Consider the following 27674-nt stretch of genomic DNA (forward strand, 5'->3'; position numbering starts at 1 on the left):
ACTGCGGATTGGTAAGCATAATGAGTCGTTGTGGCTATTTAATAGAATAACCAGTGGGTAAAGAATCGTCGTGGTTCCCTTTTAACAGCGAGACTGTTCTTACATTGCACTACAAAGCATTTTTTCGAGATGCACTCAACTTACGTAGTACGCGGTGTACTCTTGTTTTCATGCTCGAAGTGAACATATGGTTAGTAAAAGTAGACACCGGAGATTTTTTTTTCTTATGTGCTCGTCAAGTCTTCAACGTTTAATATATGAGTTGGGGCTTATCTTTCCTCTATACTTGAAAATACCCTCATTACTGAGAACTGTGATGATTTAAAAAAGAATGCTTTTCAATAAAGTCTGCAGAGTTGACTCTTTAAGCGAGTTGCGAATTTTTTTATTCAAACTTTATTTCCACAAGTTTTGCCAACAATAGAAACGTTCTTTCACTTTATTGACAGCAGCAGTCTGTCGCAGCATCTTTTTATTCGACATGAAAAAAAAAAAGACAGAAACAAAAATAATCAGGGTAAAATGTTGCCCAGAATATTGATGTTTCGTTTGCTGAACTCACAACTGTCACAAGAAGAGCGGCGGGTTTCGAAATACAAGGCGGGATGTTGAGATCTTTAAGTGTTTGCGTTTGCTTGCCTTCAAACACACCATGGGTCACCGATCAACACGAAGCGATATTTGTTCTGACACCGCATAAATAAAAGCAATGAAACGAATGACAACTCATGGGAACACTGAGGAACTCACGAATGACAGTGGCGTCTTTCTTCTGTCCACTGAACTTTCCCGGTTCAGGAAATTAGGCACAAACCGCACAAGCCATCGCCTGTTATACACTCGCCGTATTTTAGATTCATGAAAACGTACACGAAACACAGCAGACAAGCACACATGCTAGCGTGGATAAAGAAAAAAAGAGAAAAAAAGTTGTGTTCAACTCAACACGAGAGAATATAAGTGCGGGGATAGTTTTAAACCTCGCACGTAACATGCACCGTAGAAAAAAAAAAAAATGACACGGAAGAGCGTGGAATCCTTATTGCGTGGTTGGCTGGACCTTCGTGAATATTTGCGCCCCTGCCGTTCTCGGTCTCTGGGTCTGTTTTTTCCGCGTGTCCACAAGGTCGAAACAGGGGGAATTGTCGTCCGTATAGCGGTGCACTAATGCACCCGCCCGGTGGGCAGTATTGCAGCGCGCGGCTCGTCGTCGCACCTGTCACAGCTCATGCCACCACCACGGCCGCTTGGATCGAGCGGCCGTGCCACCACTGTCGGGGATATGCACACCACGCACGGGTGGTTGAGTGGTCAACCACACCGCGACCAAGACGCGGACGCTGCAGAAACTCGCGCGAACAGGAACGCATAGGGGAGTTCTTTCGAGAAGACACGAACTGCATGTGATGAAGCCGCGCATGCTGTGAGAAAAAAGCAAGCCTGCTGTCTCGTTGGTGCTCGGAGTCTGCGCTTTTTCTGTGTTCTGTGTCCAATCAGGTTACGAGTTCCACGAACACACTGCACATACACGCACAAAAAAAAATGACCCTGTCAGAAAAGCATGCTTACTATACGCCGCCACTACGAGAGAAAATGTGCGGGCAAAGCCTGCTACAGGATGTGAAGCTGCTTTCTGCCGCGTGGCGCCGTGGCTTGAGCACTTCCCATGCCCCCCCCCCCCCCCCTCCCCGGTTCCTCCTGAACACGCGCACTTCACAGAACCAGGATTTGTGCTGCTGGGTGAGGCAGTTAAGTGATCTCATGTGCCGTTACGTTTGCTGTCGCCCTACTTGTCTTTCACAGAGTTTGCAGCTTGCTTCTGCGATGGATGCCATCCACTGAGGAAGTGAATATTAACCCCGTTTCCGGAAGTGTGCAGAACGGAAGCGCACGACGTGACTGCTGCGTCAAATGACGACGCACGCTGTCTAAGACGGTGTAGACATGGGACCTCGTGCGACCGAAAAATTAGGCTGAATTCTTTGGCTACGCATAGTAGTCTACGCGAATGCTGTTACCCTTGTGCTCTGAATCGGACGCATGTGACGAGACAGAGAGAAGGAAAAGTTACTGTTCCTTTCGTAAATCATGGCGAGTCCTCGTAAGTGTTATGAAGTAGCGTGGTCTCGCTTATTTTTCTGCCTAAACGGCCTAACGTTCTTTATAGCAGCGTTCAAGCGCCCCATCTTAATTGCCTCGAAATCAAAAGCTACCCACAAGTGTCAACGCCAGGCTGAATGAACGCGTTGCGTTCGTCAAAATGAATGTTTTGTGTCGGATACGGTCTCACCATGGAAAATTTAAGTCGGATTAGGCCGTATATAGTCGAGTGAGAATAGCTGCCGGCCTGGTGTTCACCGGAAATAACGTTGCTGATTGAAATGAGACATCAGGTAGAGTTGTTGGATAAGGGCAAGGAGAGCACGCATGGGACCATATTTAACATTTTTCGTGCACTTTCTAAAGGGTATGCAGTGAGAACGCCGGAGCACACAAATATACGCCAGGGGCACTACACGCGTTACTGGTTGCACTAACGAGCCACCAAGCATGTCCTTGGACTGTCAGTTCGGTCGATGAAGTGAAATCACACGCCCCAGTCAGCGAGCGAAATGGAGCTCCACGGTGGGTCCAAGTATATACCGGTATCATAGCACAACTCGGGAAGCCGTGGTCCGACACACGAGACAGTTTCGCGTAAATGCTAACACGCGTGTCACTGCTTCTGCTCGTTGCGGAGATCGGCGTCGGCCTTGGACGAGCCAATCACTGTGGGCCCGCTGTTGTTGCTGATGCTGGTAGCGACGGCTGGCCGAAGCTGAGGTTCGGACCCGAGGAACGCCTGTGCTCCTCTCTGCTGGTAGAGGTCCAGGGCCCGCTGAAGGCTCTCCGCGTTCCCACCGACCGCTGCGCCGCTCACCGAAGACACCGGGAAGCCACGGCCCATGGCTGCGGCGGCCGCTGCGGCGGCAGCGGCGGCGTTGAAGTAACCGCCGTACGGGTAAGGCCAGAAGGCCGCCGGAAATCCAGAACCGAGGCCGGCCGCACTGGCGGGCCATAGGCCAGCAGCGGAAACGGCACCGTGCATTCCCGGGAGCAGCTCGATGCCGACCATGGCTTGCCTCTTCCATTTTGTCCTGCATTTCAGTCGCGCACGCACGAAACTGGTGACCGCCTCTTCGGAACATATATAGCAGATTATAATTCACGCGCGCTATGCTCACTCACGAATACTGCCACCAGTGTGCTTAGCGGTGATTCTGTTTTTGCACCTGTGCGCAGTAATAGCACCAGGCGACGTCTGTACACTCACTGGTGCGCTTACATTGTATAGCAGCATGATCGCTCTTAACAAAACGCACAAGCTACCGTAGCAGCGGTCTCGGGCACGCTTTCAGCGAGCCAAACCAGTACGCTGGAGGCCGAGGAGCGATAGACCGCGGCATACAGTGTAGACAAAGCAGCCCGCAAATTTGATGCGAAAAGGAGAGCGTCCACTAATGATGAGCGGTAGGCTTGAGGCAAAGGGAAACTGAAACGCGCATAATGCACTTTTTGAGATCGACATGCAGGCTTGTGTTCAAAGTGACTTTTACAGCGGTATTCGAACCAGGCACGCAAGTTAGTCGTAAGAGGCAACTTGATGGGTAAAGTGGCATCGGTTGTTTCTGAACGTGCTTTAGGACATTTACAATAACACTGTTGATAGTAAATAAATATTTAAATGTTGAATTATTGGAAATAACTAACTAGATAAATACAAAGATTATAACTGCTGAGATTTACCCTAGGTGAGCGAAAACTAATGCTATCACCTCTGAAATGCTGTCGCATTCTCATAGATATAGTCATGAAATATGAATTCTGCCACATTTTTCCTGCCCTGTGATCTCTTCTGCCAACCCGCCGTGGTGGCGTGGTGGTTCTGGCGTTGCGCTGCTAAACCCGAGGGCGCGGGATCAAATCCAAGACACAGAGGCCGCATTTCGATGGGGGCGAAATGCAAAAAAGGCACGTGTGCCGTGCATTGGGTGCACGTTAAAGAACCCCAGGTGGTCAAAATTAGCCCAGAGTCCTTCACTACGACGTGCCTCATAATCATATCTTGGGTTTCGCACGTAAGACCCCAGAATTTAATGTTAATTTATTATCTTCTGTTGTGGGTGGGTGCGCTCCCACTTTGCAGTCATCGGAACTATGGAGGCGGCTTGCAATTTATATAGCGCATGTGATGATGCACGAGGAACGCGTCGTCGGAACATGCTCTTTCTCTAAACACATTCGAAGATCCGACCACGAAACTACACAGACGCATGGATTTATATTTGAGTGCTGCTTTAGCGGTAAAAATTCCCCTGCGTGGGGCGCAAAGAAATTTTATTACATGAAAACAATTGGAGTGAAAAAAAACAAGAATTTCTCATGGACTTCAACGCCTTCATATTAGTATCAGAATTGAGATTTCATTTTGGCTGCCCTTTAAGGCGACTATCATTTAATTTTGTATTGTAGCGGCGGCAAACTACAGGCACAAGCCTGAGCCGACGCGGCAACATGGATGCCGCTACCTATATTTATAGAAATCGTCCAGATATGGGGGGGGGGGGGCAACGGATCTGCCCAAACGCCACATGCCGGGCGTGCTGAAGTCCTTCGTGCCCCCAATTCCAACCCCCACAGCTTGGGAACCCTCTCGGCATGCCATTCCGCGCGCAATGTGTATTAGCACTCTGTAATATCACAATGCCAGAATGATGCGCCGGACCGTTTAAAGTCGTCGTTTCGCAGTGCGATTTAATCCACTAGAAGGACGGGAGAACTGCAGCTGCGACAATGTGGTATTCACTACCGGATACCATGGCATTGGCGATCTTTGGCTGGAGAGAAATAGCTTTACCATTTTTTATATATATATATACAACAACGACAACAACAATAACAACTTATTTACATCCACTGCAGGACGAAAGCCCCCAAATTTGCCGCGAAGTTTACGTACGTGTTCCGACAGTATTCTCCTGCACTGCATGGTGAACTCTTTCAGTTAACAAAATTTCGGCATACTTAAGACTGCTTACGTGTGGGAATGAGAAAGCATTACACCCTGTGTAGCCCTCAGAACGCCATTAACGCACTCATGTTATGCACTCATGACGTGGCGCCACCCCATTGCCTGCACCGTCACGTGACCAATGACGCACGCACTAGGCCACACCTCCTGAGAACCGCGGAGCTAACGTGGCGTCGGGGAAGCGTGCTCGTCTCGCACCCCGGAGGCACGGGTTCGATTCCCACCCAGGCCGAAATCTACCAAATATTCTTTTCAAAGCGATTGATTCACAGAAAGTTCACAGTTTACAGTTCACAGTTTACAGAAAGATCCCCAAGAAATCTGATGTCAATCCGAGCACTTCTTGACTTGTTTTTATGCTCTTTGCACCATCAGCCATTTTTGGTACCATCTTTCGGTCATGCTGACGTGGAAGGATTTTCGCGTAATTAATAAGTGGGACACCAATGCCGTCGCCAATTTGCCAACTCTTATCCCGAAACTGGCGTCATATAGTCTCCTGAACGAACATGAATTGAACACTGGCTTCAGTTGAAGCATGTCGCATAAAAGAAATAATAAAAACGAGACTGATGAGCTTCGAACAATGACAGACTTCGTTGATGATCAACTCACATTTCTCGACTCCACCGGGCTAATAAAGATACTGCAGACATGAGCCGTTTCGGTAGTTAGACATGGACTAAGCGGCTCCGATTCCGCTGCGCGCATGTCCAGAAAACTGGCACCCTGGGCGCCGCCATGTTGTCATGCTAGCCACGCGAGACACACAAAGCCCTCCAACGCTGTATCTAAAAGCGTTCTGCGCACGCGCGGTTTCGACTAGTCATACTGTAGTGGCACGCAAAGGTTTATATCTAAAGCTCTAGTGCGTGTTTATCTCAATCCACTGCTTGTAAGAATTGCCCAAAAATCTTTAAACACCGGTACGTGCTCCGCCAACCACTTCCGGCTCGCTGCTTTGCGTATTACCTTCTGTTCTGGTACCAGGTCTTCACCTGCGTGTCCGTGAGGTTGAGCTTAGCCGCCAGCTCCATGCGGTCCTGCACGCTGAGGTACTTTTGGCGCTCGAAGCTTTTCTCCAGGGTCTGCGTAAATAAAGAATGTGGCGTCGAATTATTTCGAAATGGAGAGAAGGGCCGTGACAGAATACTATCCCAGGTGAGGCTAATCAGGTCATCGGTTTGGTACCGAGGAAGTGGTAGGACAGAGAGAGAGAGAGAGGATAAAAAAAATAGGAAACAGGGGTTAGATTCAGAAACCGTTTCCATGCATAACAACGTATCGCCCGTTTGCCAGAGCGCGAGCGCCAAATTACAGCAAAAATTCGAAAAAAGAAGAAGGAAAAAAGGAAAAGAAGACTAAAAAGAAGAAAAAAAAAGACAAAATAAAAATGATCTTAAAACATACAGAAGCAAATTGATTTCTCACCCGCATCCATTCCTGCGTATGCGCGCACGCACAAGGTTGATATTGCTGTGCACAAATGCCATTTAATATAATAAGCTTATTCGCTAGTAGCGCTCGTGTTCTACACTTGCTTCCTTGCCTTTTCGCGTTTCCGTGATGAGTGCGGTGCCAACCTGTCCAGTTTTCTATTTTGATCAAGATGGTGGCTTCGCGTCTGCGTCACGTGGTGGTTTTAATGAGAAGAAGGGGGGTTAACCGAGGGGCCTGATTTTTATTAATCATATCATGAGAAGCCAACCAACAAAGACACCAAGGAAAACACTGGGGAAATTACTTGTACGTACGTATTGAATTAAAGAAATGATAGATTAATGGCAATGAAAGTGGATGAAAAAACAACTTGCCGCAGGTGGGGAACGATCCCACGTCTTCGCATTACGCGTGCAAGCATCATTTCCTTAATTCAATAAGTACAAGTAACTTCCCCTATGTTTTCCTTGGTGTCTTTGTTTGTTGGCTTCTCATGATGTGGTGGTTTTATGTATAGCCTCTTGGGTGTAAGCAAAGTCGACATTAAAACAGGGTCAAACTGTTACTTTACGCTCTAACTGAATTGTCGTCAATCTGCGACCGTAAACTCGTTTCACACATGCACTCACCAAGTATATAACCCACACGACACATTCAGTGCGCTCACTCATTGCGCTCGCTTACACCACACATTCACGCATCTGGTATTGTGTCACGATTATGCGCAGTGCACAGCAATTACATAATTCAATTATGAACTGAATGACCACTCTGATTGTTAATTAAGTTCATTCACTGTGCTGCAGATTGCAGCAGAAATTCCCTGCGTAGTACAGGAGATGTGGGTTAAACCATTTTTCCAGCCTGAACCACTTTCTTTTTTTTCTCTTTCCGAGAGTTTACACATGCAGAAAGTTCCTTCCGTAGCCAGGATTAAGCTTCAAGGAAACCTGCGGTGACACGCGTACACGCTCAGAGATATTTGTACGGTGACACGTCTTGTATGAGGGAGAGGGGTGGTGCATACACAGTTTTGTTCTTCAGGTCTTCATATCTCTGGTCTGGTTTGTGCTCCTCGGAATAAAGTATATGACGACTACACGAGTCGTTTAAGCAGTGCGATTGCCATCTCGAACGTTATTTCACCACCCTCCACTCGCGCGGGGGGTGGTGCTTTGAGGTGAACAAGAACCACACCGGCCAGACGCTACGTGCGCGGGCCACTTTCTCGAGCGCACACCAATCCGTCCGCGGCCGATGTCAGATAACGCTTTTGAGAAACAGTTCATCGCTTAGCGACGTCAAAGCGGCGGGCTTCATAAAAGGCGCTCACCAACCGATCTCTCGTTGGGAAACTCGCTCATAAAAACGCGGATGCCTCGATCGCCTCGACTTTCAGGGTCGCCAGAATACGGGACGCCGTGTTCCGTGGTAGCTTTAACTCCTGTAGCTGCGTGCCCGTCTTTTACGATTGATAGGCGTGCGTGGACCGCAATGCTCCTCGTCCCAGGCAGCATGACGGTATCGACGTTCGTGCGTATATATGGCGCGCGCAACCTGTGTGACACGGCGCTTGAACCCGACGCCTGCTTGTCTTGCCAGGGCGTTTAGATCGGTATCCGGCCGTTTGTCGTTGCGCCAGTTTTTTTATTCCCCTAAAGCAAGCGCACACATGAAGCCCAAGTGTTTTCTTGGATGAGGCCGTCTCCGCGCTTCTATCGGCAGAATCGCTTTGAGGAGGTACAATTGCCGGGCGAATATATATCGGAGCTGCACTTGATGGTTGGATGAAATTTATGAGCATCTCCTTCTAAACGGAGTGGCAGTTGGTGCCAGCAAGCTAATTCTTTTGCTGCGAACAGCAGTTACGAGCTAAAAGGTGGACGGATTGTGTTCGCTCGTTAGTTGAGAAGCGGCACAACGCGACGTTAAAAAAAAAAAAAAAAAAAGAAAAAGAAAAAAAGAAAGAGAGAAAGAACGAAAAAGAAGAAAAGAGGGGAAAGAAAATGAGACAGAGATAATACATCTGACCAGGGCTGTAAAACCGACGATCCTGCACTTGGGCTAACGTAGTTTGCATTAAAATTGCATGCAACAAATACTCTTTACAGAAGGGCAAAAAAAAAAACAACAACAAGAAACACGAAACTCTAGCAAACAAGCACGTGCGTCTATAGTAGCGGTAGCCACTCAGGAGCAGTATGGAAGATGGTAAGCATGCTCTACGCGTTTCAGCACCTTCTTCTCAGAAGATAGAGCGCGCGACATGCAACAATTGCAGTACACGGCCGCGTGTTCGTCACCATGGGGTGGCTCTCTTACGCGACGTGTGTGGCAGAAATGTTTTTTTTTTCCCCCTTTCTGTCTAGCGCAGTTGTTGTGCCGTTCTGGTGCCGAGTACAAGGTCGTCGCTTAGTATACCGTGTGTGACGACTGCATTCCTATGAGAGGAAGTTAAATAAATAAATAAATAAATAAATAAATAAATAAATAAATAAATAAATAAATAAATAAATGACAGTATTGTTAATAAGCGTTCACGTGAAAAGCTTTTGCTGAACGTAAGAGAATCCTAGGCGGTCAACATTAATTAGGAGCTTCCAGTAAAGCGTCTCACAAGCAAATCATGACATTGGGGGCGCTATAACGTAAAACTATTCCAAACTTTTCTATTCCAATTCTGCTATCAGCCCTCCACGATTGGTCAAAAACTTTTTTCGACCACCCCCACTTCACCTGTCTGTCACGCGACGTCACGAAAACCGCGATACCTCCCCATCTGATATGATGTGTACACACTGATTATGCATGAGTTGACAGAAAAAAGAAAAACAGTTATTTCTAATTCGACCGATTTTCGCCATTAGCCCTCGGCTATTGGTAAAAAGTTTTCGGGCTGCACCCACTTCACCTGCCTGTCACGCGACGTCACAAAACCACAAGAACTCACCGCGTCAAAGTGACGTGTACGCGATAAAGATGCATTAATATGCCGAACAAAACTGAATTTTCTTCGGAATAGCCGCAGTCTGCCCCGTTCCGAAAGGAATAGAAGTTGGCTGCCGCCGATCGCTCAGACGCTGGCTACTCGTACCTGCCGGAGAGCATGGGTGTATTTGCGTATAATAAAACTTCTTCCGTGGCCGTGTAACGTTTTCGAGCACTTTCGGCACGTTTACCCCCTCATTCTGCGAACTCTTCTTTGATGAGGGTCCGTTTTAGCGTCATTCTTGAGCTTCCGTTGCGTGCCGCCGCGATTTTCGACCAGCCACCGCAAGCTAAGTAAGGGAAAGCCGACCAATCGTAGACGCCGGAACCACCCTCTTCGTCCGGTTATCGACTTTCAGTGCAGTGGCTCGGCCCCATCGAATCTCTCCACTTGAGCGTTCTCCTCGCCTCTCGTCAGCCAATTAGATACGACAAGCCGCTCAGTGTAGGCAATGTTATTCGTTTTTCAAGCAAACAAAAGTTACCTCCTATGAACGAGGAGAGCGTTTGATTGGTCTGTTCAGACAACCCTGCGGGTGACCGCCCGGTGCTTGCGTTGGCGGTTACGCAAATTTGACGTCAGGAGATTGGAATAGAAATACATTGGAATAGTTTTACGTTATAGGGCCCTGGGACGCGATTTCGCTACTGCAAGGGAAGAAATGTCTTCCTAGCAGCATCGCCAAATCATGGCACTTGATGATGATGATGATGATAATGACGATGATGATGAGCCTTCAAACTATGGCACGAACTTTACGCCTGGCACTTTATCCTCCGGTGAAGAAGAAACAGCTCTCACTAATAACGGCGAGCGTTTGAAAGAAGCGCAGATAGAGAGAGAGAGCAAATGATAAAGGAAAGGTAGGGAGGTTAACCAGGACTGAGCCCGGTTGGCTACCCTACACTGGGGAAAGGGAAAAGGGGACGGAAAGATTAAAAGAAGAAGAGAAAGTCTACTGGTTATATCGTTCGGTCACTCAGTCCGGATCACAGACGCTGACTCAATCCAGTAGCCTTCAAATATCGCAGGAGAGCTTTTGTGGCCTTTTGTAGCTGCGATATGCGAGGCCATGGTCCCAAGATCTTCTTCAAGGTGAACGGTGTTCTATCTAGCTGATTGAGAGCTGTGCAGAGGTCATGTCTTTCGTTTTGAAAAGATGGGCAGTAGCACAGTAGATGTTCTATAGTTTCCTTGGCACCGCAGGCATTACAGTCGGCGCTATCAGTCATTCCAATCAAAAACGTATATGCATTGGTGAATGCGACGCCCAAGCGTAAGCGGCACAGCAATGTTTCCTCATTTCGCAGAAGCCCTGGTAACAGCCGCAGTTGCAGAGAGGGGTCGAGGGAATGCAATCGTTCTTGGGTGAATTCAGGTGTGTGCCACTTCTCTAATGTCATACGGTGTGCTACCTTGCTTAGGTGTTGGGCTGCGTCGGTCCGCGATAAAGGTACAGAAACAAGGGTTGCTCCTTCGTGTGCTTTCCTAGCAGCTTCGTCAGCGAGGTCGTTGCCGGAGATACCGCAATGGCCAGGCAGCCACTGAAACACGACGTCGTGTCCTTTCGCTATCATACGATGGTGCATTTCTCGTATCTCCGACACTAGTTGTTCACACGACCCGCGACGAAGAGATGACAGAAGACATTGTAAGGCCGCCTTGGAATCGCAGAATATTGCCCACGGATTAGCGGGTTGGTTGTTAATGTAATCAACGGCACCTCGGAGGGCAACAAGCTCCGATCCGGTCGATGTTGTCATATGAGAAATCTTGTATCGGACGCTAATTGATCGTGATGGTATAACCACTGCGCCGGTGGAGCTGGTCTGAGTGGAAGAGCCATCCGTATATATGTGGACTCGGTCAAAGTAGAAAGTGTTCAAACAATCCAGAGCTGCTTGCTTCAGGGCCAAGGTAGGCAGGTCGGTCTTCTTCCTTATCCCTGGAACCGTGAGACGCACTTGAGGTTCTCAACACCACAAAGCTGAGGTTGAACGTGCTGAGGCAGTGAAGCCCGATGGTAGACAGGCACGATGGATGCTGACCTCGTTGGAGAAGGACGCCTGTGGTCGTCGTTCTGGCAGGCAGGCAAGAGAGCTTGATTGCATGCGTGAAACATGACGAACGTGGGCCCTAAGCGTGTCAGTGCTAATGTAAGTCGCGATCGGATGGTCTCGAGCCATTATAATGGTTCCTGCTGTTGAGGCGCTCCGCGGAAGTCCTAGGCAAACACGTAGTGCCTGTGCTTGCACGCTCTGTAGTTCTCGAAGATTTGACTTGCATGTTTTAGCAAGCACGGGAGAACTGTAACGTAGCAATCCGATGAAAAGTGCTCGATATAACTGTAGCATGGAGCCCACTGAGGAGCCCCATGTTTTCCCGGCGATAAACTTGAAGACATGAACAATAGATGTGAGCTTCTTCTTCAAGTGGGCAACATGAGGGCTCCAAGAGAGGTCCCGGTCCACAATGACACCCAAAAACCGATGGTTTCTCTTGTAGGAGATAGGCTAGCCATTAATGCACACTGGATAAAGAGACATTGGCTTTCGTGTGAAAGTGACTAACGCACATTTTTCTGTTGAGATGGTAAGGCCTTGTGTGTGAAGATAGTGAGATGCCTGTGTTGCTGCTTTCTGCAGCCTTGCGCGAACCTGCAGACGAGTGACCGCTGATGACCAGATGCAGATGTCGTCGGCGTAGATTGAGACACTCACTGTTTCCGGTAGGGAATCGGCCAGCCCAAGAAGCGCGAGGTTGAAAAGAATAGGGCTTAGAACCCCACCTTGGGGAACTCCTCGGCATGTGTAGTGGTCGGTAGTCGGACCATCTTCCGTACGTACGAACATGGACCTTTGTGTCAAGTAGCTTCTGATCCATCGATATACTCGCCCTCCTAGTTCAATTGTCAAAAGTGCGTCTAGAATGGGTTGATGGGAAACGTTGTCGTAAGCGCCTTTCACGTCCAGAAAGAGCGCAACTGATAATCGTTTCCAAGATTTTTGCTGTTCTACAGATGACACTAAATCGATTACACTGTCAATCGATGAACGGCCTTGTCGAAATCCCGCCATAGAATCAGGGTAAATCTTGTGGTGTTCTAGGTACCATTCGAGACGCATGAGGATCATGCGTTCCATGAGTTTCCCGACGCAGCTTGCAAGTGCTATAGGCCGATACGATGCCAGTTCGAGCGGCGACTTTCCTGCTTTTAGTAGCGGTACCAGGCGGCTGCGTTTCCACTCCTGTGGGACGACACCATCTTGCCATGAACTGTTAAAAAGGCTGAGGAGTTCTCTTCGTGCTTCTCGGCCTAGGTGGCGCAAAGCAGTATATGTTATGCCATCGGGCCCTGGTGAAGACGAACACCTACAGAGCACCATAGCAGCTTCTAATTCTTCCATAGAGAATGGAGCCTCCATGGTGGTATCTCGTGGACCGGGGATGTCGCTTAAAGCCATGTCAGGGGCTAAAACTGTGCCGCCGGCGATTTGCGCGCAAAATTCCTCTGCAACGTCTATCTCGCGGCGGTTTTGATAGAGAGCGAGGGCGTTAAAAGGGTGTTGTTGCTGGGGTCTTGAGCAAAGACCCCGTAGGGTACGCCACGCACGGGACAATGGCTTGCGGGGGTCTAGTGACTCGCAAAAGCATTTCCATCTTTGATCCGCTAGCTTATTCATTCGGCGTCTTATCTTCTTTTGCATGCACCGAGCTTCTCTGAGGTCAAGAATTGACTGTGCGCCTGTACCTCCTTTCAGCACGGCGACGTATTGTACGAAGCCTTTCCAATTCAATGTCATTCTCTGTACGCTTTTTCGAATGTGTGAAGCAACGCGTGCAATCTTGCATTGCGTCTGCAATTATGTCTTCTAATCTGCGTGCGATATGTTTCTTGCAGGTGTCTTCTACTCGATCTTGAAAGACTGACCGATCGATTTGACGAGATACATCCGGTAATGCGGCGTCTAGACCATTGATTCTCAAATAGGTCGGAATATGATCACTTCCATGGGTTTCAATATCAGTGAACCACTGCACGCTCGAAGTAAGGCAACGTGACACCAAAGTCAAGTCAAGGCAGCTACCGTACGTTGTTCCTCGCAGAAATGTCGGACTTCCGTCATTTAGAAGGCACAGGTTGTGGCCTGATGCAAAGGATATTAGTGACCTGTCCCTCGAATTTATCCTGAAGCTTCCCCATATATGGTGGTGAGCGTTGAAGTCCCCTGTTATTATCCAAGAACCGGGAGTAGTAGCCGTAATATCTTCTAGTCTTTTGCTGTCAAACTGACTTGTTGGGGATAAGTAGACGCCAATAATAGTAAAAGACAGCCTCTTCTTTTTCACACTGACACAGACGTATTGGTTACCGTCGTGTGGTGCTACGGGTTGCGAAAAATACATTAGGTCCTTGCGAATATAAACCAGAACCTTACTACTACGGGCTGTAAGATTTGGCGGTCGTAGCTGTAGAGATGAACTTGGGACGACAGGGCTAGGCGAGCAGGATTTAATTGCAGGATTTACATTTTAAAACAGGATATACATTGGCTGCCTGGCGCGACTCCCATATGGAGCCCGCAAAACTAACATACAGCAAACAGTTTACGAGCACAGAGCTCACTAGTACATTTCTAGTATGACAGAGCAGTCAGCTCCCGACAACGATCACGACACGAGCACTCCTAGCAGCCGGCAAACGCTGCTTATAAGCTCTCCGCTTGACGTCATAGTTCGACGTCATCGTTCGGACGAGGACGGAGCAGGAATGGTCGGGAAGGTTCGTCCAAGCATGGTAAACTTGCCGCCGCCCCGCACTAAGGCTTCGGAGTCAACGACCTAGGGGAGTCGTTCCGCAGTGTCGTTTACGCCCACACACACGCAAACACACAGGTGCGAACTCATACACACAAAGGCTCCGGAGTCGACGACCGAGGGCTTCGTAGAACCGTGCTCCGTCTCGGGTGGTGCGGCCAAGTACCAATTTCCGGAGTTGATCGTGCGCCACGTGGCGGCCTGCCGACCGCAGCTCTCGGAAGGGCGCTTCGACTGGTGGGCTCGGAACGCGTGCAGCGGGCTGAAAGCTGGCACGTTGCCACCCCGTATGGCCATTCTTAACAGGGCACACGTTGTTGAAACAAAAGGTTCATATCCTGATAGTCTTATGGAGGCTGATAAGTTCGGTTCACAGATCACCAGTATAGGAAAGTGGTAGTCAAACACGAACTGTCGAAAATCCGAAATACGTGACCTTAGGCCTCTCGCATTCCATTGGAATATGGAGGCACTTCTGACATCATCCCGGAACGATCGCTGTTGCTGTCGATGAGCCATGGTTCTGCTGTAGAAGTTCTCAAGCAGTGGACTTCTGAAGGCTCGCTAGAACCGGACTGATGGCATCCAGCACTTGCAACGCACTTCGAGCTGTTGGTGTCTGTATCTTGTCCAGAAGAACACGAATAGCACTCACCCGAGAGGTGATCATGACAACAATTTGTTGATCTTGGTCCGTCAGTTTATCAGGAACAGTCGAAGTGTCCCTTGCTGTAGAAGTCTGATTTCGCTCAGTAGGAGCATGTAGCCTCGGGAGTGCAGGCCACGCGTCAGCAGCAGGGCTGTTCGTTGCATCTTTGTCCTTTGAGCTGACTGCGTTTGGCCTGGGCGGAAGAGTGGGTGGCAGTGTACGTGGCTGGCGCTCTGCAGAGGCTCTGGAGGTTCGTGATCGACGTCGGCGACGCGATCGTCGCCGCCTAATAGATGTTGCTGCTTCTCGGTGAGACGCGTTGTCTCTAACCATTTTCCTCAATATTGCCATTTCCTTGCGAACTAACGGGCATTCCTTCGAGGAGGCATCGTGAGGGCCGCTGCAGTTTGTGCACTTCAGCACACTGGCTTCGCACGTGTTAGTGGTGTGGGGCCCAGTGCAGCGAGAACAGACGGTAGTGTTCTTGCACACACTACTCGCATGCCCAAACTTCATGCACATCCAGCACTGCAGCGGTTTTGGTATGAAGGGGCGAACTGCGTGTCGGAAGTGGCCCACTTTTACATGCGATGGTAGGGATTCGCCTTTAAATATGATTTTGACACACCGTGACGTGCCGAGACGAAGTGTGTTTGTGATGATGGTGTTTTCTGTAGCTGGCTTGATTAAGATCGACAGATCGGAGTCGACAATGGTCTCATCAACATCGTAAATTACGCCACTACTGATTTGTTTGCCCAGCGGAATATGAGGGCAGACTTTCATTCCGTCAAGTTCCGTGACATTGCGCAAAGAATCCAATGCAGCCGCGTGTTCTACGTCAATCGCTAGGACGTTCTTACGGGTGTTCACTCTGGTGTCTTTGATTTCATTCGGAGCCAGTGCCTCTAGATGTGAAGACACGGCTTGCCTGTTGAGGCGTCTCAGGTTGTCAGTAGCGAGAACTGGCGTGAACAGGATGGTGAGCTCCTCGGTATTCCGCGAAGATCTCACGGTGTACTCACTCGAATTCGAGGATGCGCTGAGAAACCTTCGTTTTGCTTTACGACTCCGCACCAGCTCGAAGGCGTCGTCACAAGAATCTTCACCGCTGACATAGTACTGCACGGTGTCGTCGCTGTCAGTGTCGCTCTCGGTGCCGTTGCGCTTCCTGGAGGCAGCCGCCGCGGGCACTGCCGACTCCGGCGGACGCGCGTGAGACTCCATCTCCATCGCAGTTAAGGAGGAAATAGCAGTTCACTGGCAAAGTCTAAAAAAAATCCACAAAATAAGTAGAGCTGGAAGACTCGGTGTTCTGCCTGAAAGGCACTTCGTCCAAAAGCGCAGATAGAAGTGTGCCCGCGTGCAATGAATGTGAGACCGACCGTTGTCGGCGCTTCCATCAAACGATGCTTTGCAGGAGAGGCAGCCGCAGGAGTCGTATTGAGTGTCTAGTATTAAAGGACAATGGCTTACCTCTAACAGACCAATGGATCGGGCTAGCTGCATGGTGTGTACGTTCATTGTTCATGCATTATGTGCAGCACACAATGACGGGCACAACTAAGAGGAGCACCGACTAGGAACAAGGAAGACACAAACTGGCACGATCTTCGCGTCGGATGGTATTTTCCTTCCTAGTTGGTGCTCCTCTTGTTCCCGTTAGTTCGTGCAGTAGACACCGCAAGTATATATACTTGCGGTGTCTTGCGACGCCACTGTATACAGTGGCGTCGATCTAGTCGCATGACGACGGCAAAACGCGCGAAAACATTGCGCTACAAAGAGACGTCACTTGCGCACAGACAAGCGGCAGAGCCTGACTTCACGAAGATGCCGCAGCTCTGCCGCCACATTTCGTGCGCATAAAAGAAATATTGAAAAAAAAAAAAATCCTACTGGCGTACTTGGCAGGCAAGATTCATTGTCGTGGCCAAGATTTAAAGTTACTTTTAAGCATTGTTTTTCGAAGCGAAGAACAGTGAAAAACTGTCAAGGTGAGTCATGTACGCAACGGCGCGTTTGCTCCGTACTTGGAATTGCCTTGTGTTTCTTTCGCCCCGTTCATTCTGTTATCGGCGCCGGGGAACACTCGGTCGCATGCAAGCCAGCGTTCAGCTTTGGCGGCGTGAGGCCAGCGGCTGCAGCTCTCCGAAAATTGTCGGCCCTTTATGCGCGGGCGCGTTTTTTCGGCCCGGTTCAGTGAAATCGCTCCTTGCGCGCGGAAGCAGAGACCAGAGGAAACGAGTCTTGCATTTTTTTTCCGGCGTTTCACTAAAAACAGACTTAGGAGCATAATCGTCATGGCTTGAGCGCTGGAGTCGCTTGCCATGGTGGCAATCGACGTTAAGAGTGTCGTTTTGCCATGTAGCCTTTGCAAAGCATTTATGCCCGTTTATCCGCGCTGAGAAGAGGCGCGTAGCCGGCGCCAACATCTCCTTGAAAGTAGCTCTAACAAGAATAATGATAACAGCAATGAAAAAGAAAAGGCGACATAGTGATTTACGTACACGAAGTATATATCTTGTGTACGTCCAGGTTCACAGGACTTACTGCATTCAGCAATTGGGCCAGCTTTTGCGCGGTTCAAGACTATCCTAAGCCTGAGAATGCTCCCGGCGGCTATATAAAATGATTCTGACGTAACCCGCCTGTACGGTGAATTTGTCATCATTCCTTGTTCTTCTCCTTTATTTCCTTCCTTCTCCTTCTCTGCCTCATCCCGTGGTCGGTCTTTTGGTAGAATGAGACGAGGGAGACTAATGGGGGCCTGCATTCCATCGCCGTTGTAAACAGCCTGGCTACCCGTTTTACGCGCAGCTGCGCTACAGCATTGAGCAGGCCAGCGTCAGCGCTGTGCGCAACTGCAGTGAGACGGGTCCGCGCAGTGGGCGAGCCAGAGAGGGAGAGGGAGACGAGGGCAGCGAAATAAGATGGCGCCGCGGCCGTGCGTGCGAAACTTAAAAAAAAAGAGGGCGGGCGCGCACAGAAAGACGCGGATGTCGGCGATTTTCGTAAAGAGGCGCGAAGATAAGGGACCGGTTTGTTGCAGCACGGTGGCGGCTCTAGTTTAGCGCCGACGCCGCCGACGCCTTTTTTTTTTCTTCTGCCGGTACGAACGCGCTTCTGAAACACGAGGGCTCCGGGTTCATGAGTGATGCAGGCAGTGCAGTCAATGTTGCGCGATACGTCGCGAGATCCACACAAGCGTAGTTTATGTTTGTATAAGCGCTTTGATGTTCCTCTGCCATGACCTAAAGGGACGCTCTAAAGGCAATAACAGACAAAGAATGAGGGTGGGGGGGGGGGGGGGGGGGGCGTGAATTGAGCGGCAGAGCGAGGCGGTGCTTGCCATACGACCGGGTTCAAAAGACAACCCGCCAAGAGCTGTTGCGGGCGAGCGTTCGACAAGAGATGCGAGCGCAACGTCGCTGTTATAATACACACGCGCCGCTGCGGTTCTGGTTCCTCTTCGATGGCGAGATGCATGCGTTATTGGATTAGTTAGAGAGAGAGAGAAAAAAAAAGACAGAAATTTCGAGAGGCCTTCTGTTACGCGAGTTCCGAAAAACAGGGCAGAATGAATGGGGCAAACGTGCACGAAATGGGAGCAAAGTAGATAAATTGCGTTGCGTAATTCGACAACCGTGGAATAACAAACATTACCAAGACACGGCCAGACGTTGCCGAGAACCGGTCGGCGATAAAACTACGAGAAATAAAACAAAATTTCCCGCGCCCCAATGCACAGTTCTTTTGTTTCTTTTTTCTTTCTTTTCTGATCATCATCATCATCATCATCATTATTATCAGCTTATTTATGTCCACTGCAGAACGAAGGCCTCTCCCTGCGATCTCCAATCACCCCTGTCCTGCGCCAACCGATCCCAATTAGCGCCCGTGAATTTCCTAATTTCATCGCACCACCTAGTCTTCTGCCGACCTCTAATGCGCTTCCCTTCTCTTGGTACCCATTCTGTCACCCTAATGGTCCAATGGTTATCTAATCTGCGCATTACATGACCTGCCCAGAGCCATTTTTTTCTCTTCATGTCAATTAGAATGTCGTCTATACCCGTTTGCTCGCTGATCCAAACCACTCTATTTCTGTCTCTTAAAGTTATGCCTAGCATTCTTCGTTACATCGCTCTTTGCGCGGTCCTTAACTTGTTCTCAAGCTTCTTTATCAGTCTCCAAGTCTCTGCCCCATATGTTGGCACCGGTAAAATGCACTGATTGTATACATTCCTTTTCAATGATAACGGTAAGCTCCCAGTCAGGAGCTCACGTTGTCTGCCGTATGCGATCCAACCCATTTGTATTCTTCTGCGGATTTCCTTCGCATGGTCAGGGTTCCCTGTGATTAGTTGACCTAGGTAAACGTACTCTTTCACAGTCTCTAGATGCTGACTGGCGATCCTGAATTCTTGTTCCTTTGCCCGGTTATTCATCATTATCTTTCTCTTCTGCATATTAATCTTCAGCCCCACTCTTACACTCTCTCTGCTATGGTCCTCAATCATTTGTTGTAACTCGTCTGCAGTGTTGCTCAATAGAACAATGTCATCGGCAAACCGAAGGTTGCTGAGGTATTCGCTGTCGATCCTTACTCCCAAACCTTCCCAGTTTAATAGCTTGAATATTTCTTCCAAGCGCGCAGTGTATCGCATTGGAGAGTTTGTGTCTCTTTGTATGACTCCTTTCTTTATAGATGTCTTCCTACTTTTCTTGTGTAGAATTAAGGTGGCTGTGGAATGTAGATATTTTCCAAGGTATTTACGTAAGCGGTCTGTACTCCTTGATTGCGCAATGCCTCTATGACTGCTGGTATCTCTACTGAATCAAATGCTTTTTTTTTGTAATCTATGAAATCCATATCGAGAGGCTTATTGTACTCTGCTGATTTCTCGATAACCTGATTAATGACATGGGTGTGATCCATTGTAAGGTATCCTTTTCTGAAGTCAGCCTGTTCCCCTTGGTTGACTAAAGTCCAATGTTGCCCTTATTCTATTGGAGATTATTTTCGTAAATATTTTATATAATACTGGGAGTAAGCTAATGGGTCTATAATTTTTCGGTTCTTTAACGTCTCCCTTTTTGTGGATCAGTATAATGTTTGCATTATTCCAGTTTTCTGAGACCCTTGCAGTCGATAGACACTTCGTATAGAGAGCCGCTAAGTTTTCCTGGCATTATGTCTCCTCCATCTTTGATTAAATCGACTGTTATTCCATCCTCTCTTGCCGCTTTTCCACGTTTCATGCCTCCCAAGGCCCTTCTGACCTCATCTCTAGTTATAGGAGGAGTTTCTGTATACTCTTCGTTATTGTTTCGAATAGAGTACTCCTGAGTTTTCTAGGTACTGTACAGGTCAGTATAAAATTCTTCTGCTGCTTTTATTATATCTTAGAGATTGCTGATGATATTACCTTGCTTATATTTCAATGCATGCATCTTGGTTTGTCCTATGCCAAGTTTCCTTCTCACTGATTTCAGGCTGCGTCCATTTTTTTTACGGCTTCTTCAGTCTTTCTCACGTTACAATTTCTAACATCACTTATTTTCGCTTTGTTGATCAGTTTTGACAGTTCCACGAGTTCTATCTTATCTTTTGAGTTGGACACTTTCATTCTTTGTCGTTTCTTTATTAGGTCCTTTGTAACTTGGGAGAGCGTGCCCACTGGTTGCCTTGGTGCCTTGCCTCCCACTTCACTTGCTGCCTCTGAAGCCAGCCTCGTTACGGTTTCATTCATTAACTCTATGTAATCATCATCATCATCTCTCTGTTCTAAGGCTGCATATTTGTTTGCAAGTAGTAGCCTAAATTTGTCTGCGTTTACCCTTACTGTTTCTAAGTTGACCTGTTTTTTCTTGACCAATCTTACGCTTTCTTTGTTCAAATAGAGGTGAATCCTAGCCCTCACTAACCTATGATCACTGCACTTTACCCTACCTATCACGTCTACATCCTGCACTATGCGGGGATCGGCAGAAAGTATGAAATCAATTTCATTTCTTGTTTCACCATTAGGGCTTTTCCAGGTCCACTTTCTGTTGCTACGTTTCCTGGAAAGCGCGTTCATTATTCTCAGCTTCTTCCTTTCTGCGAATTCTACCAGCATCTCATCTCTACCGTTTCTAGAATCGACGCCGTGGTTGCCAATTGCCTGTTCACCCGCCTGCTTTCCCCCCACTTTTGCATTGAAGTCACCCATTACTACTGTATACCGAGTTTGCACTTTTCTCATCGCTAATTCAGCATCTTCATAAAACTGATCTACTACCTCATCGTTGTGACAGGATGTTGGAGCGTAAGCTTGTACTACCTTTAATCTATACTTATTGAGTTTGATTAGGACTACTGGTACCCTGTCGTTAATGCTGTAGAATTCGTCAATGTTGCCCGCTATGTCCTTATGGATTAGGAATCCTACCCCGTATTGCTTCTTATCAGGGAGACCTCTATAACAGAGGACATGGTCGTTATTTAGCAATGTGTAAGCCTCACCAGTTCTTCTAATCTCACTAAGGCCGATAATATCCCAAACAATGTCTGATAGTTCCTCAAGGAGTCCTGCTAAGCTAGCCTCACTCAAAAGGGTTCGGGTGTTAAACGTTGCAAGGTTCAGTTTCCCTTGGCGGCCTGTCCGGACCCAGATATTCTTAGCACCCTCTACTGCGTTACAGGTCTGACCGCCGCCTTGGTCAGGTGCTCCGCAGCTGCTGGGGACTGAGGACCTTTTGTAAATTGCGGATATCATCAGGGAGGTTGTGGCCGAATACTGCACCAGGGAGGCCGATTCCTGTCCTGGTGAGGGAGGGTCTTTGTTCACGCTTAGTGGGCCTTCCTAATTTGGTTGTACTTGGATTAGTATAGCGCCAATCGCTCTCGCCATCTTTCGCCGGTGTTAGGCGTCACTCCAAGCCTGCAGATGTAGTGCACTATAGTGTGATAGTATAGACAGGTACTCCTCGGGAACGGAGGGGGCGGGGAGACGGGCAGCGATTACATTTTTCGAACAATTATGAGCATACCTTGCATGTGCAATCAAATCGAAGGAAGGGTCGTCTCGGATGTATACAGGTATATATGTAAGCTGACTGCTTGTTACAGTGTCATGTTCGCACTTAACGCTGAAATTGGAGCTATCTGACTGACTATTCTAAAGTCTGCACTAAAGACGAGACATATTACATCACCTGGACAGCACTAACTCTGTTCCGGGTGCCATGGTCTCGTTTGGAGAGAGTGATTACACTTACACGCAACGCTGCTGTGGTGGTCTTTGTATCGGCGGAGATTTCCAGCTGCGTGCCACATATGAAAGACCATTGTGTGCACGCTGAAGGCGAGGCTTTTTAGGCCATACTTTCTCATCATTAACGCCACGAAGGCATTAATGATGAAAAAAAAAAGTTTGCAGTGCAGTTGCAGTAAGGTTGTCCGTGGTCGTCAACGACACTTTTACGGGGGAATCTACCGCGGTCTATATGTGTTGTAAAGGTGCAACACTGAGAGGACAGTCTTTCTAGGGATCTAAGAACTCGTGTATATAGGAAATATACTGAAAATGGGCCTTACACACACACACACACACACACACACACACACACACACACACACACACACACGTATATATATATATATATATATATATATATATATATATATATATATATATATATATATATATATATATGTATATGCAAGGACCATTTTCAGCATATTTCCTACAGTGGACCGCACAACACACCGTCTCGACCGGTCAGGAAAGGTTCAGTGGCAGGCAATATATGCAGGTTCTAGACTACGTTCCGTGGGTAATCCTCCTAAGCAGCATTCTATTTTCGTGAAATGTAGGCTGACAGAACCTTATTTTGTCTGTATATGTGTCTACCTTTCCCTTTCTTCTTTCTCATGCTTCGAAGCGAACATTACGGCGAGGAGTGCCTTTGTGGCGTTAATGATGCGTAGATGTATGGCCAAAAGAGCCTCGCCTTCTGCGTGCGCAACGGTCTTTCATACGTGGCACACAGCTGGAAATCTTCGCCAATACACCCCTAATGAATGCTTCGCAGTCATGGTGTGAGCGCGTAGGTTTCTTTCTTCGCTTATGCCTATAAGCAGGGACCAACAGGAGATCCCTTGAATGCTACATGCACAGGCAAGGGGTCCGATACATAAAGTCGAGCGAAACAGCTCGTGCACTCTCCACCTGGTGCGCCGGTCAAAAGGCGAGGCCTCTAGCATAAAAGGGTGCTGCTCTCTGAGTCCCGCTTGTATGAGAAAAAGAAAAAAGAAAGAAGGCGGACAGACCCCCTAAGGCGCCAAGCGCCCCATGTCGACATGCAGAAACAACGTCGCCTCAGCTTGCGCGTGAAAACGGCCCTTGCGCAGCGTAATTGGCGCAAGCATCTGCCGCACCGGTCTGTGTATAGAGACATGCGCGTGTCCAACAAATTGGGGTTCCGTACCCAAAGTCGTTGCAGGTACTCAAACGGCGCGAATGCGCTTAGGCTGCTTTATAAAACACCGAGTGGCTTCAGTATACCAAATTTATTGGTAGGAATATGATAACGGATTTAGTAACAGCCTTTTACAAGAGCCGCGTCGGTGAATTAAGGGTTTCGGTATTACGCGGGCGGTTCTAGAAGCACGAAAAAAGGCGAGAAACAAGAGGCAAATATACGGGCAGAAAGCGATCGTCTGGACCATCGTTGGGCTAAGCTCCACGAAAACACACAATACGCGAGCAGCACCGTTCCTTTCTGCCTGTCAGTCCCTCCTCAGTATTTCATTGGTTTCTCGTTGTTCATAGAGCAAGATTTAGCTCTCTTTATTCGACTATATCTACCTGACTGCGACTACACCGAGTGTACCGCGCACGTCAAGTTGTACAGGCCTGCCCCTTCTGGATGTAAAATTTCAGGTGCGAGCTTATTGAAATGAACAGCCTTAGCGCACCAGAAATTCGCAACCGATGACTAAGCTGAATGTGAAAATTTAAACGGCAGCCTCCTCCTCTCTGACTGTGATCAAAGGGAGAGCACGGGCCTTCAAGAGCACCGGTTCTTAACAATGAGATCTCGCCACTGATTGCCTTGTTATTCTGATATAATGAACACCAGAAATTGGCACGACCAGAAGCCTTTTTTTCTTCTTTCTGGCCTGATAGGGCAATTTCAGAATCATTGACTACGCACCTAAACATCTATTGCACGATGCGTCTCATATCATTCTACATAAATGGCCTCCATCAAGAAGTACTTCACAAGTGACATCTGAAAGCGCTTGAACGCACTGTGCATTAAATTGGTTTGCATAAGATTACGCAAGCAATCAAACTAAAAGTCGATACCTTGCACTTCGACCTCATTCATATATAACGCGCCTATATGCCAAACGTATTCGGCTACACCCGTCCCTATACAGACGTTGCAATCAAATTGTCCTAGCTTACTTCTAGCGTCCTGTGTCGAGCGAAAATATTCCAAGAAGGCATTTCTTTCTTTCTTTATCGTTATTATTTTTTTTTTACACGAAGTAAGCTTCGCCAAAAATGCATAAACGAAGTTTCGAGGCCTCCATGTTTTGCGTCCCGAGTTCCCAAACCACCATGGAAAGTTTTCATGCACTGCCAAGTATAAATGCCTCTTCAAGTTCAATGTCAACGCGGACGTAGCACGCTCGTTTCATTGTTCTTTTTTTTTCTTCTTCTTTTGCTTCTCTTACTCCAGAGCTGCCGACAAACGAAAGTTGCTTCCGCATTGTTTGGCGCACGGGCCTGCGTTCGCAAAAACTTGCCGCACGATGAAAAAGAAAAGATAATAATAAATTTTTAAAAAATCCGCGCGCCTGCAAACGCTCGTGCGCTCTTTTCTTCGGGACCAACCACGCTTGCACCGCAAGCAACCTTGTAGACGGAGCGTGGATAACAAATATCTAGAGCAACCGCGCCTTTCAATGCCGCCGTTCACACAAACGCTGTGTATATACATGGCCCGCAGGCGCCTCTTTTCAAGAAAGCGTCGACGCGGCAGTAACAAGGCGGTGCTCTAACGCCCTATTAATGAGCCTCGCATGCACCCCCTGACCTCCGAGGTGGGAGTCCCGCGGTGGGAGTCAAGGATGAGCGACAATGGCGGCGGACTGGTCCGAATGCTACACGGCGCCGCCTCGCGGCACGCGCTGCGTGAGTCGGCGCCTGTCCCCCCGCCAGAAGCAGCGGTGGATGACAAAAGGACACGGCGTTGCAGGCGCCCTCCGCGCTCTTCATTTCCATAACCATAACGCGTATTATTACGACTTAGCGAGCACGGAATCCTCACGCTGACGGACCGTCACCCACTTTAGGAGCGGTCACACTGCATTTCAAAAAAAAAAAAAAAGGGGGGGGGGGGGACGCAAGCCATGGCTGATTGAAACGAAGTTTTCTGTCCGTGATCCACATAAGAATTAGAAAAAAAAAAGAGAGGAACGAAACACGTGCGATCACGAGCTAAACTCGGCGTAACAAGGACACGAAACACTTCCGACGCATTCTTCGCTCCAGACTGGCAATACGCAAGTCCGTTTTGGGAAACGACAGCCGACCGAATTAGCATTCGCTCTCGCTGCTTTCATTCAGGACCATCACTGCGGCTCGGCGAATGGTTGTGAAAACCGTACCCACTTCGGCCACCCGCGGTGAGGCTCTGGCTGTAACTATCCGGGACAGTGTGTATAGAAAGGTCTCGTGGCGACGCGTTGCTCCGCTCATAGGCCCGCGTGCGTGTCCAACACACATAGCATGTAGCGGCTTGAACAAAAATGAGTGGGCTATTTGCGCGAAGGCTTTGTGCTTTCGGGAGCGAGCGCAAGGAAAACGAAGCTCCGCTGTATAATGAAGCTGCAGCGCCACCGTTGTCCGCATCGTTTGATTCCTTATGCTGCGTGTGCGCCGCAGAGCTTTGAAACTCGAAGTATACCTCGGCGAAAGACCGTATAGGTGTACGTTGCTGCGTTTGCGCAGCTCAATCTGATTACGCAGGTGGAGGGTAGACCAATACACCGACGTTGCGGTTGACACACGCGCGCACGTGACGGATGACGGTGCTTTCGAGTGCGTAACAGTTCACTGCAGTCAGAATCAACGCGCTAATATGTATACGTATACACTCAAACTGCGCCGAAACACCAATCCGAAGAACCAGGCTGATGCAGCCGATAATCGTTTTGTGAGGAATAGCTCTGAGCCGAAAACAATGCGAGCACTGTGTTCTCGCAAACTTCAGTTAAGCATGACATAATCTATGAAGCATTATTAAGAAGCGTGCTCTTTGCCTCTCGCATGTGGCTTACCACTTGTGAGAGGCGCAAACGATGTCTCCATAATATCGTCGAATCAGCACATGGATTGGAGAATTCAATCTACTCATCTTTTTTATTATCATTATTGGCGTAGCTTTTTGTTACATGTAACTTAAGAACATGCTCTTGGGCGCCAGCGTGACCCGATTTCGCAGAAACTATTGAGGCAGCTTCTTCGATGCTGTGCGCTTTAGTGTTCTCTTCAACCTGCACTTCTATGTAATAATGTATGATATTCGCAAAGGAAACAATGAAATGAGCGTATACCTTCAGCTGCTGCTCGGTGAACGCTGTCCGCGCTTTACGCGGTTTCTTGGGGCACCTCAGGGATATGGACGGCAGGGAGTCCTCGTCTGCGGAGAGAAAATGGCGAGGTGAAGCCAGCAGAACACGAACAGCGAGTCACAAGGCTATCGCGGTGGAAAGTCGGGGAAGAATCGGGATGTTTCAGGAGACATTGAGCGATTTCTCAGTGTCTGTACTCGTTTACTGCGACAGCAGCAGGCTCTCACAGGGGACATTGCCACCTTCTCGAGAACAAGTTTATTGCGATGAGCCTTCGTTCGCTGCGGTACTTCCCACTGTATACACGGCCTCTGAAGTACATGAACAGACGACACCACCGCTCTTCTCAGAACCTCAAGACCTCGAGCAAAGTGCTAAGCGCGAATGCTTCTCGATAGCTCAGTGGTTGGCGCGTCCGCCTCACGAATGCACATAATGCACATTGCCGCAGGCGCGTGAGGTCCATCCACAGTGGCGGTGTCGTCAAAGTTTTGTTTGTCATCGTAATATGAGGGAGGTGGCCCGACGCCGACGGTGCTATGGCAATGACGGCTGCACACGGCAAATCCAGTCTCGAGCTCGAAACTGCTGTGGCAGTTAAAGCGTACGGCACGCAACTGAAGCTAGAATCAGCTAGAATCACGCATCTATGCACTGTAAAAGATAAATGTGAAAAAAAAAGAAAACGGAAAATTTCTATTTTTACTATACAGCAAATTTTATTTAATGAAAGAAACAGAAATTATTTTATAAATATAAAAAAAAGAGACCTTTTTCTGTTTATGGTCAAAAACTGAATTTTCCTTAACTTTACGCGCATAAGTCCCCGTACGGTAAAGTGAAATAAATGTCATCGATACTGCGAGCGAAATGACATTTGTTCGTCTCTTTACTGTCCTCGGTTTACATTAGCGGGCAGCTTCGCGAGCCACGCAAGTACATGCAGATATATGTATGTCGTATGCGCGAGCCAAATGGTCTTCGTTTGTGAATAAGACACAGCTGCAATCAGGGCGAGCCGTGCCCCTTAGAGCATGGCTATATAAATTCGTATACAGCTGACGCTTAG

The 27674-nt window shown here is 48.3% G+C and overlaps 1 protein-coding gene across 1 annotated transcript in view; it reads right to left on the reverse strand.

Moving 5' to 3' along the window:
* Positions 1-363: 363 nt before the first annotated feature.
* The window catches only part of LOC126516911 (uncharacterized), a 157702-nt gene continuing 130391 nt past the window's right edge, over positions 364-27674 (reverse strand). Inside the window, exons 2-4 of the mRNA XM_072289060.1 lie at positions 26588-26673; positions 6044-6159; positions 364-3137 (exon numbers count right to left, since the gene is read on the reverse strand). Of these exons, the coding sequence (XP_072145161.1) occupies positions 2717-3137; positions 6044-6159; positions 26588-26673 (623 nt within the window). The 3' untranslated portion in view covers positions 364-2716. The remainder of the gene's footprint in view (positions 3138-6043; positions 6160-26587; positions 26674-27674) is intronic.

The sequence above is a fragment of the Dermacentor andersoni genome, chromosome 1 (assembly GCF_023375885.2).
Source record: "Dermacentor andersoni chromosome 1, qqDerAnde1_hic_scaffold, whole genome shotgun sequence".
In the NCBI taxonomy this organism is placed as follows: Eukaryota; Metazoa; Arthropoda; class Arachnida; order Ixodida; family Ixodidae; genus Dermacentor; species Dermacentor andersoni.